This window comes from Panthera leo, chromosome A3 (genome assembly GCF_018350215.1).
Source record: "Panthera leo isolate Ple1 chromosome A3, P.leo_Ple1_pat1.1, whole genome shotgun sequence".
Lineage (NCBI taxonomy): Eukaryota > Metazoa > Chordata > Mammalia > Carnivora > Felidae > Panthera > Panthera leo.
This window is the reverse complement of record NC_056681.1, coordinates 25,276,742-25,287,741: the sequence shown is the minus strand read 5'-3', so window position 1 is coordinate 25,287,741 and position 11,000 is coordinate 25,276,742. Positions and strand designations below refer to the sequence as shown.

Below are 11,000 nucleotides of genomic sequence, written 5' to 3'. Positions count from 1 at the left end.
GCCCTCGCTCAGGCGTATAGGGAGTTGGGGCATCAGTCCCACATCCTTCCTACCCTTAGCTGGTGCCCCAGGCTTGCCAAAGAGGCCTTGATAAATAAATAACGCTCCATTAAAGCTTCGATCAGAAAAACCTTTTAAGACGACAGAAGTGCTCTCGCTGTCCTGCAAACAAGCAGGCCAAGGCCTCTCCACCTGGCCTGGTCAGCACGCAGGATTCTGGGGGCAGGTGGCCACCCTGGGCCTCGTGGGGCCCCTGGAGCAAGGAGACCAAAAGTGCAGTTAGAGCCCCCACCACGCGCACACATGGACTCATGCACACACACGTGGACACACTGGGGCGTGTTTTCAGTGCACGCACAGATGTGTTCACCTTCATTCCCCGGTACATGCACACACACATGCTCACACACCACTCACCCCGTGTACACACATGTTGGGTGCTGGGTGCATGCACATACACACCACAAACAGAATCCTTCCCTTCCTGGCTTGCTCAGCCTCCTGGCCATAGCCAGACTCCAGAGCTAGAAGCTTCCGGAGATAGGGGAGATAGGGTATAAATTAAACATTTCCAATCGGGCTGGGGGGACGGCCAGGGGCAGGGGGCTCCAGGGCTGCAGAGACAGGGTGGGATCTCAGGAGGCCCTGGTCCCCCGAAGCCCCGTCAGAAATCCAAGGGGGTAAGGTCCCCAAAGTCACAGTCGAAGAGGTCTTTGATGCCCTCACCCTCCTCAAGGCCAAAGTGGTAGTCGAGGGCCTCGTGGGGAGGGGACAGGCTGATGAACTCCTCAGGGAGGAGGCCGGAGAAGTCCTCCCGCACATGCTCCAGGAGCGAGTCGGCCGCCACCAGCGGGGACAGGCGGTCCTCGTCCACAGGGGCCCGCAGGCCACCCATCCGGGAAAGCAGAGGTTCTGGGGAGATGGGGGAGCATCACAGGCCGGGGACGGCCCGCGGGGAGGGCAGAGGGGGCTGTCACGCCTGCCCACCCAGCTGGGAGAGGAGCCCAGACCCACCCCACCCAGCCACCCACCCTTCACCCACCTTGCTCCAGGCTGAGCAGGGACTGGCTGGGATCCGCAGCAGGGGATGAGGAGGGAGATGATGGTGGTGGCACTGTGGTGGCAGGGTCAACTGCCCTGTCCTCCTCCCCAGAAGCTGTCCCCTGGGATGAGGTCTTCCCAGGGCTGATCCCGCCTGCACTCTCCTCAGGGCACAGGAAAACGTCAATGGGGCCTTGTTTGCTCTTAAGGGAGATCTGAAAGGTCTGGGTGGAGGCAGCAGGCAGGGTATATTGAGGCTCAGCTGACCACCAGCCCACCCCAGCCTGTCCTGGTCAGGTCTGGAGTCCCGAGTCTCACCTCTGAGGAGTCTATGGCTTGGAGCTGGGTCTCTGGAGGAGCCTTAATCACCATAACCATCTGCTCTGCGGGGTCTGCGATGCTACGAAGGTCCTGGCAGGTCACGTAGGCCAGGGTTGGTGGAGTCAAGGACCACGTGATCTTTGACCTCTGGGGCCACCCACCCAGAGGATTCATAAGAGCCCACACCTACCTTGTCTCTCTTGTCTTCTCCATCCCCCACCCCAGGGCCTGGCACATAGTTGGTGCTTGGGCCTATCTCCCACCTTGAGCCCCAATTTCCACATGTGTACAGTGAGAGCATTCTACCCATCTAATCCCAAAGTAATGATGGTTGCCTGCAATAATTTCATGTAAGTTACATAAGACAACTCCAGGCCTGGTGCTGAGAATTCATTCTGACCCATGATCTTGGTGTCAATTGGTGGCTGTCTCCAAAACTTTTAAACATAATTTGGGTATTTACTAACAAAACAAAACAAAACAAAACAAAACAAAACAAACCCCTTATTTTAGAATAAAGTTTCTAGGGGAGCCTGGCTGGCTCAGTCAGTGGAGCCAACTCTTAGTCTCGGGGTTGTGAGTTCAAGCCCCATGTTGGATGCAGAGACTACTTAAAAATAAAATCTTAAAAATAAGTTACTATTTTTCTAGATGAAAGACAAACAAGAACTTAGATCTCTAGCTATGAAGCTATGGCCATGTACTGAATCACTGCCAAATAAATGTTTACTATTGCTTGTACTAAGTTTTCTTGTTTTAATCTGTGCAATTTCAGAATTGATTACTTTCCCCTTTTACAGATGAAGCTGAGGCTCAGAGAGGTTAAGTAACTTGTCCAGCATAACAACAAGTAAATGCTGAGCCCAGAACTTGCATCCAAAGCGAGACCCCTCTCCTGAATCCAGGGCCCAGGGTAACCTCACAGTCCCACTTGGATGGGATGCCCACCCGCCAGTCCTGTCCTCCATGGGGGCCATCCCAAAGATCCAAGGATATCGCTGACTGTCAGAGTCCTCAGAAAGCAGCCGCAGCTGGGCGGTACAGATATGGATGAGGTGGTCCAGCTGCCGCTCACTCTCCTGCAGTTGCCGGAGGTCCTGGGTCAGTCCTTCAAGCCGCCCACCGATCCCCACTGCTGCATGGCTGCCTCTGCAGGAGGCAAAGAGAGGGCTTGTAGCTCCTGGCCCAGGAGCCCGGACCCTCAGCACCCAGTCTGTTGCTGCCTGTTCTGTGAGATCTAAGTGAGCCCTTGTCCCTCTCTGGGTCTGGCTTCTCGCTGGGAAGCAGCAGAGGGCTGAGCTGGGCTCCAAGTCAGACTGGCAGGGGTCTAAAGTTGGGCCTGAATGTCTGTAAACACCAACATATCCCTCACAGGGGGCAGGATAAGTAAATGATGGTGCAGGCATGCTGTGGAATACTATAAAGCTGTATAAAAGGATGAGAATGCATCAGATGTACAGGCGTGGAAGCACTTCCAAGACGTAGTCAAGTAAAAAGAAAAAAAATGATGCAGAATGGAATCATCTGCTAAAAACTGAAAAGGCAGATGTGTCAATGAGAGAGGAGTAGGATGGCCAGGGGGGAGAGGAGAGGAGAAAAACAAAACAAGAATTAACAAGAACAAAACAGATGTGTTAGACAATCCCATTGATGGCAACAGAGGGCAGAAGAGTGATCACCTAACGGTGTGAGGGGTGGGCAACAACTGGGAAGCGGCACAGGGAACTTTCTGTGGTGCTGGGTGTGTTCTTTATCCTGATCTGGATGGTGGCTCCCCAGGCAAAGAAATACATGAAGGTGCATTAAGCTGCATATGTGAGATCTGTGTACCTTCCTCTACTCCCTAAGCCCCAGTTTCCCCAGCTATATGACAAGGATGCGGGCAGCCACGGTGGGTATTGCTCTCAGCTCCTCCAGGCTGGTCCAGCCCTGTGCCTCAGTCTCTGCCTGCCCTCCTGTTTGGCTGGTACCTACAGCCACTGGATGTGATTCTTGGACTTCTTGGCAATGAGCTGGATGCCCTCGAGGACATTGGTGATGTCATAGATGCGCCGTTTCTGCACCTTCAGCACCTCAGCCGCCCAGTTCAGATCAACAACACCATCAGCTGAGCGGCTCAGCAGCTCCAGGAAGCGTTTGGTGGTCAGATTCAGCGATGTCTCATAGCGTGACTTCTCCCCTGGGGATTTCACACCTGGGGGTCCAGGCGAGGTGGCTCCCTCAGCACCCCCCCACCCCAGGCAGGCCAGCCTTCCTGGCAATGCAGGGCAGAGGGATAGGGGTGGGAGGGATAGATGGCTCCTTCCCCTTGGCAAAGCTGACGGGGAGGCCCTGGGGCTGCCGCCTGCCAACCACATGGCATTCCTTTTCTGGCTGGGGAACTCCCCACCCCCCAGGGTTTGGAAAGCCATGCCGGGCAGCCACTCCAGCTGCCCCTCGGGGCCTCCAGAGGCCTGGCTCAGGTCCAGGCCTGACAGACCAGAGCTCACTTTGCAAGCATATTTGTCTGTCCACACCCCCAACTTGGGCCGGGTCAAGGGGGCCTGCCCCAGCCCAAGTTCTGTGGGTACCTTTTCCTGGGTGGCGGCCTCTGCCCCGGGCTGGCCCGCTGCTCTCGGCCAGGTACTGATGGTCAGTTTCCAGGTCCAACCTCCGTTTTACCTGTGGTAGAAACAATGGGATGATGCCCAATAACCAGAAGTGAGGCCACAATAGACCTAATTTAGGGCTTGGTGCTCCTGGGCCACCCCTGCCCCACTTTCTCTACCAGGACATCTAAGTGTGTGAGGGATCCCAGGGGACACAATCCTACCACACAGGACAGATCACTCAAGTGGAGGGCAGAAGACCCGAGTTCAAGTTCTAGCTCCACCACTACCTCCCTGGGGGCCTGTGGTGGTTTAAAAATATGTCTGCAAATTTCTTTTTTTTTTTATTTATTTATTTTGAGAGAGCGCGCGCGCACACGAGGGAGCACGCATGCACACACACATGCACAAGTAGGGGAGGGGCAGAGACAGAGAATCCCAAACAGGCTCCACACTGTCAGAGCGGAGCCCGAAGCGGGGCTCAATCCCACGCACAGTGAGATCATTACCTGAGCAAAAGTCAAGTTGCTTAACCAACTGAGCCACCCGGGCACCCCTGTCTGCATATTTCTTGGTACTCTTCCTTTCAAAAGACAGGGCCTAATTCTCCTTCCCTTACATATAGTTCTGATCTGGTATCTTGCTTCTAATGAGCAGCGTAATGGAAGTGGTGACCAGTCACTTCTCAGACTGGGTCCGAGATGCACTGGAGCTTCCTCTTTGTTCTCTGAATTGGACCATTCACTCTGGGGACCGCTGCTGCCATGTCACACAGACCCAGGGGGACAAGGAACTGAGGCTTCCTGCAGTAGCACCACCGGTGAGCCTGGGAACAGGTCCTCCAACCCTCGTCATGCCTTCTGATGATTGCAACCTGGCTGGACATTTGGGCTGCAACCTCAGAAGAGATCTCCTCTGAATTCCTGCCCCACCAAAACTGTGTGATAATAAATGCTTAGTTCTTTTTTTTTTAATTAAGCTTTTAATTTCAATTCTAGTATAGCTCACATACAGTATTGTATTAGTTGTTTGTTGTTTTATGCCATTAGGATATAGGTCCCTTGGGCAAGTTGCCTCCTCTCTCTGGTTTTTGTTTGAACATGGCGGCAGCTGGTGCTCACACATGCTCTGCATGTTCGGTCCGTCTTGTGGGACTAGCAGCACAATAATGGCCCCATTTTACAGATAACGTAACTGAAGCTCAGAGAGGCCCAACGTCATACTGCCCGGAAGCGGCTGAGCCAGGATCTCCGCCCAGAACACCCCACGGGTTAGTCACCCACACTGGAGGATGGAGTCTCACAGGCCTCTCAGGTGCAGCCTGACCCAAACCAGCCATACCCTTCCTTCACGCATAACCCCAGCTAGAACCTTCGGCAGCCATGCCCTCATCACATGTAGTTGCCAAGAAAGCCCATCACCACAGCCACTATCTCCTCCCATGTGGACCACTCAGCCATCTCCCCACCTCCACCTGTCCCTCTCTACCCTAGTGTCCTCCTCTGCCACTTCTCCACCTGCACTTCTGCTGAGACAGGTCTCTAAGCCTTAGCCCATACTGGTTCCTTCCCGGGAGTGCCCTCACCTCCCTCCCTCCTACTCTTCACACCAATTCCTTCCACCTCTGGGGGCAGGCACCTTCCCCATCACTTTCTGATCCCGCAATAGACAGGGTCCCTTCGCCCACTGAAGTGCCTCATACCTGATCTTTCCCCACATTATCTCTCAATACAAATTTCTGCAGATGTGTTTGTCTCACCTGGAGGGCAGGGCCCCCTCGGAGGCAGGCACTGGGCCTAAATAATCACTGGATGCAGTGCCTGGCATCAACTACTGTTTATTATATGAACCTCCACACAGACCCTCCCTCTGACTGCACATTCACAGGTTCCCTCAGGTGTCCCAGGGACAGAAGCATTCACACGTGCTGAGTGCCTCTTGTGTAATGGGTACTGCTAAATCATTGCTTTGCCTGCATTTGGTCATCAAAGCTTCTGCCTGGACCTTGCAAGCAGAGGCCATGATGACTTCCACTGCCCGAGGAAACTGTACCTCGGAAAGGTTGCACAGACAGTGAGAGGCAGGGCCAGGATGTGAGTCCTAACAGGCTGGCACTGAGCCCACGTTCCTATCTACCATGAGTCCTGCCTCCCTAGAGCCTAGTCCAGAACCTAGCCCCGAAAAGCCAACCAGAATGTACCTCCTCTCCAGCCTTGCCCCTGGCACCTGAACCTAGCATGCTCCTGCCAACGGCACCCCTCCCCTCCTCTTCTCCCTGTTCTGCAGGCCCCTGCCCACCCTGAAGACAGGTCAATGCCACACCCTAAACCAAGGCCTCAAGCAAATGTCAATTTCTACCACTGCTCTCTAAAGATCTTAGCACAGGGGCCTGGGAAGGCAGAGGTGAAGAAACACAGAACACTGGCAAAAAAAAAAAAAAGGAAATCTGTACAGCTCAAATACCCATCCGTGGAAGGGGAGGCACAAAAAGTATGGCTCTTTCAGCCCCTAGAATACCACCCAGCTGTCCAGGACTGAGGCAGGGTGACACAGAATCCTCTCGAAGACATAATGACAAGAAAAACGTTAGAGGGCAATGCATTTGTATGATCCCTTTTTGGACTAAAAAGCTCACGAAACATTTTTCTCCAGTTTCTAAATATCTAAAATATTTTTTAGAATCCATTCTAGGAGCCAGCTCTGTATGGTGTGTGGGTGGGGGACAATCATGGGGGACTGTTACCATATCTGTAAGGTGTGGATGATCCACTGTTTGAACACAGAAATAAAGGAAAAACTACAATTTTTGAAATTTAAGAAAAAGAAAGCTGTCACAACCACCTTAAAAAAAAAAAAAGAAGCTTAGGAAAAGAAAACAGAAGGAAAAATGGATGGGGCTGGCATTCTGCCCCCTTCAACTTTTTAGTCTAACTCTTTTTCTGTAGTAAATGTGTATTTTCTTTAAATGTTTATTTTGAGAAAGTGAGCACGCACACGCGTGGAGTAACGCATGGGGGAGGATCAGAGGGAGCAAATCCCAAGCAGGCTCCAAGCTCAGTGCAGAGCCTGACGTGGGGCTCAATCTCACCCCAGAGATCAGGACCTAAATAGAAATTAATTTCGAGTTGGAGGCTCAACCGACAGCCTCCCAGACACCCCAGTAAATGTGCATTATATTTAATTTGTTTTTTAATAGCCATGACAGGATAGAGGTGGACAGGAAGGGCCCGGAGGAATGGCTGAATTGCAGAGAGACTTGTACACTAGAGATGCTCAATGAATGCTCACTGATGCAGAAGCTGAACCTGTAGCTTGTTTCAAAGACTGTCCCAAACAAATGTCAGTGCAGAGGGTCAGTGGAGGCCACAGCTCATATGGCCAGTGGCTACCCAGAGGTACAGGAGTTGGGAGGTATTGGAGGGCAAAAGCTGGGCCCATGTTTCTGGGCTTTAGCTCCAGGATGGTGCCAGCCCTCGCCCCTACCATCCACTGACAGGAAGTGGCTAGTAGCACTTAAGTCCTGTTGAGGGCAGAGGTTTTTAGTTGCTTGTGTCTGGTACCTCTTGGGTGTTCACTAACCCAACAACAGCTGAATGAATGGAATGCTCAGGCTCACAGAGGCTGCCTCTGACACCACTGGGGGTGGGGTGGAGGACATTTCCTCAGCCGAGTCTCCGGCAGTCCCTCTGAGCGCGGAGCTCAGCTTCTACAGCCCCAGGCCTGCTAAGTACTTCTCAGTCAGCTAAATGCAGTTTTCATGTCCAGGACCCAAGCTGGCACCGGCAGAGACAGGTCACTGGGATATAGGTGACCCACCCCTGGTAGAATCCTCCTCCTTTCTTTCACCCATTAGAAGGGTCTGTGAACTTCCTTTGCCCTCTATTAGCATCTCCAGGAGGCAAGGCATCTCGGTGGTTAATTGGTTAACCGCTCAGGAAGTCTGGACTGGCCCCACCATTTCACTAAGCTGAATGACCTACCATCTCTGGGTCTCAGCTTCTCTATCTGTAAAAGGGGATGGTTGTTGAGAATTAATTGGGTGAAGTGCTTGGCACAGAGCCTGACACACAAAACAGTCTCAAAACAATGGTGGCTCCTATTGTTATTATTATTAGCATCTTGGTGATTCCGGAAGGAAGGCAGAACTGGGCGTGAGGCCAAGGGAGTTAGGGGAGACTTGCTGGGATGCCTCAGGGACCAGCTGCCACCCAGGCCCCCATAAGCAGTTGGACAGCTTCCACCTCCTTGCCCTGGGCTCTGCCTCACCCCTCCCACTTGTTCCAAGCCCCCTGCTGAGACCCCATCCTGCCAGGCTGGCCTGGCCCCTGCTTGCCTCCCAAGCCCCACCTTCACCCACAGGCTCTGCCAGTCCAACTGGTCTCCACACCCTGTCCTGAAGCCCACGGGTCCAAGCTCTGGGCCTCTACTCCCTTCTTCCCTGTAATTCAGCCACCTCTTCTGCGCCCCCCCAGTCTTGAGCCTCTTGCTGCTCCAGCAGCACTTTATCAAAGCATCTCCCTGGGATGTTTCCTCTCTCCTGGCACTGGGGGCTTCCACTCCAGCTCCCTGAGGCCCAGCCCACCCAGTACTTCCCTGGGGGCCTAGGGGTCTGCCTGTCTCATTAATGAGGTTCCATGGCAACCAGGGCCTGTGAGGGTGGAGGGTGGCAGATGGAAGGACAGGCAGAGGGAGGGGATCAGCAGCTGGCCCAACCACCCCGCCCCTGCAGAGAAGGCCTCCCAGCCAGGAGGCCTGTCCCCAGAGGCCCAGGCCTGCACCTGGCAGTGGAGCATCTAGGCAGGAAGGAGGGTCTCCTCAAGGACTCTTCAAAAGTTTGGCTCCAGGACACCCCCCCTTCACCTCCCCAAGGCGCCGTGGCCACTACCCCGCCACGAGTTCTGGTCTGAAGCCAGCAGGCCGCAGTTCAAATCCCTGACCCGCCACTTGCAGCCGTAGGACCGGGGGCAAGTCACTTCCCCTCTCTGGGCCTCAATTCAAGATGGGCACAGTGACAACACTGAGCTCACAGCATGGTTGTGAGTTTTAGCCGGCTCCAAGTCTGCCAGAGACCTGGCATACAGGCAGCGCCAGCTGAATACACGTGGGCCATTATTATCACTGAGTCTGACCCTCGAGCGGCTCTGGGAAGCCGAGGCCCAGAGCACAGAAGCAAACGGGGACTGGCCCGAGGTCACCCCGCACCCCGGGGCGGGGCCCGGAGGCCCAACCCAGGCTCGGCCCCGCCCAGCCCGGGAGCCTCGGCCCACCCCCCTCCCCCGCCCCCGTTGCCTCCTGGCCAAAAACCGCGCCCCGCCCGGGTCAGCACGGGGGTCCAGACGCGCACTCGGCCCAGTATCCCTTGTGTTGTCCGTACCGGCGGGCGGCCGAGTGCAGGGCGCGGCGCGCTGGGTGTGGGCCGGGGCGCCTGCGGCGTGGCGAAGAGCAGCAGGTCGGGGTCGCGGGGGCCGGCAGCGGGCGCGGCGGGACCGGCGGGGGCCGGCGGGGCGCTGGCGTCCTGCGCCGTGGAGATGATGACGATCTGCGAGGAGTCGAGCAGCCGCAGCGCGCCGGCCCCGAGCAGGGCCTCCAGCGCCGGCGCGCATGGGCCGCCTGCGGGGGCCCCGGCCACGGCCATGGCGCTCACGGCCCGCGCGGCCCGGGTGGCAGGCGGCGGCGGCGGCGCGGGCCCATGGCTGCAGGCCGCGGCGAGGGCTCGATCCCGCTCCGCCCCCGGCCGCCGCTGCCTGCAAAGTCCCGGCCACTTTTACGCGCCAAATCCTTTTTGCCGCGAAAGAGCCACGAGCCGCGGAGCGCTCCCATCATTGGCTGTCTGGACTGTGACGTGGGCGACGGCGACAGCACCCGTTGGCTGCAGCGCACCGGACCGGCGGCGGTGGGCGGGACGGGGCGTCGGCGCGAGGAGGCGCGGCCAATCGCGGAACCGGGCGCGCGCAGGCTTTGTCGGGGCGGTGCCAGGAGGTTTCTCACTCCCCGCCCCCAGCGGGGACTGTCCCTACCCCAGGCGTGGTGGCCAGGTTCCCGCCCCGACTCATCGCATCCTGCTGATCCCTGTGTGTGGAGACCTTTAGGACAGAGGGTCCGTTCTGCACTTCTCACCATACGCAGACCTCACGTGACCCCCAGATTCCTCCACCTGTAGCCCCAACAAGCTCGGTCTAGATAACTAGGTGCTGCTGTTCCGCGTTTCTAGCTTCTCAAGCCCATCTCCAAAGTCCCAGCTGCTGCTCCCATCCTCAACTTGCTCCACCTATATATTTACTTTCAAATCCTGCACCTGCCTTGTCCTTGTCAGCTTGAGCAGAAGGGGGCTGCTAGAAAATGGGGAGGGACATCTGGCCCAACACAGCTTGGGGCTTTCCTATAAGCCCCCTTTTAGCTGGAATCTTCAATAGCCAATGCACAGCTTCTTGAACTCATTCATTCACTCCTGTATTCAACAAACGTTTTGAGAGTCTGCTTTGTGCCTCATTCCTAGTTCAGACTTTGAACAGCTCAGTCTAGTGAAAAGAGGAGGAGAGGAACAGAGGTAACAAATGTTTACAACATGATGAGGAATTTCCACCATTAACTCCATGTTAGATCTCACAAAGGGAGGAAGTGAGGGTGCTGAGCATGAAAATGCATTTAATCCTGAGGCCCTGTGACCTCTCCATCAGCCATTTCTCTTTGCTCAGGTCAGCTGATTTGACCAATATTGTCCTCTTCTCTGTGCCAGGCCTTGTGCCAGCTCTGAGGGCAGAGATCTGAGACTTGATCATTTCTGTGAACTTGCCTGCCATCTGGTGGGGATGACCCACAGGGAAAAAAAAAAAAAAAAAAACCGAAACAAGTAATACACAAACAAGGATCAAATCCTGAGGCCCAGAATAAACATGACTTCCTCCAGAGAGCCCTCCAGAGTCTTAGTTATTCACTGCCGCCATTGCCCAATGCTGCCTCTGTTCCAGCACTCACCACACACTCAATTTCTCCATCTGCCTCTCCTACCAAGACAGGGAGCTCCATTAGGGCCTCCTCCCAACACTGGTC

At 55.2% G+C, this 11,000-nt stretch overlaps 1 protein-coding gene across 1 annotated transcript; it reads right to left on the bottom strand.

Annotated features, from left to right (window-relative positions):
* Positions 1 to 160: 160 nt before the first annotated feature.
* On the bottom strand, positions 161 to 9,600 carry E2F1 (E2F transcription factor 1). Its single transcript, XM_042931205.1, has 7 exons — positions 9,325 to 9,600; positions 3,933 to 4,023; positions 3,337 to 3,556; positions 2,359 to 2,511; positions 1,360 to 1,474; positions 1,043 to 1,265; positions 161 to 912 (listed from the first exon to the last, which is right to left on the bottom strand). Exons 1-7 carry the CDS (start codon positions 9,583 to 9,585, stop codon positions 665 to 667), a joined length of 1,311 nt encoding a protein of 436 aa, XP_042787139.1. The 5' UTR covers positions 9,586 to 9,600; the 3' UTR covers positions 161 to 664.
* Positions 9,601 to 11,000: the final 1,400 nt, after the last annotated feature.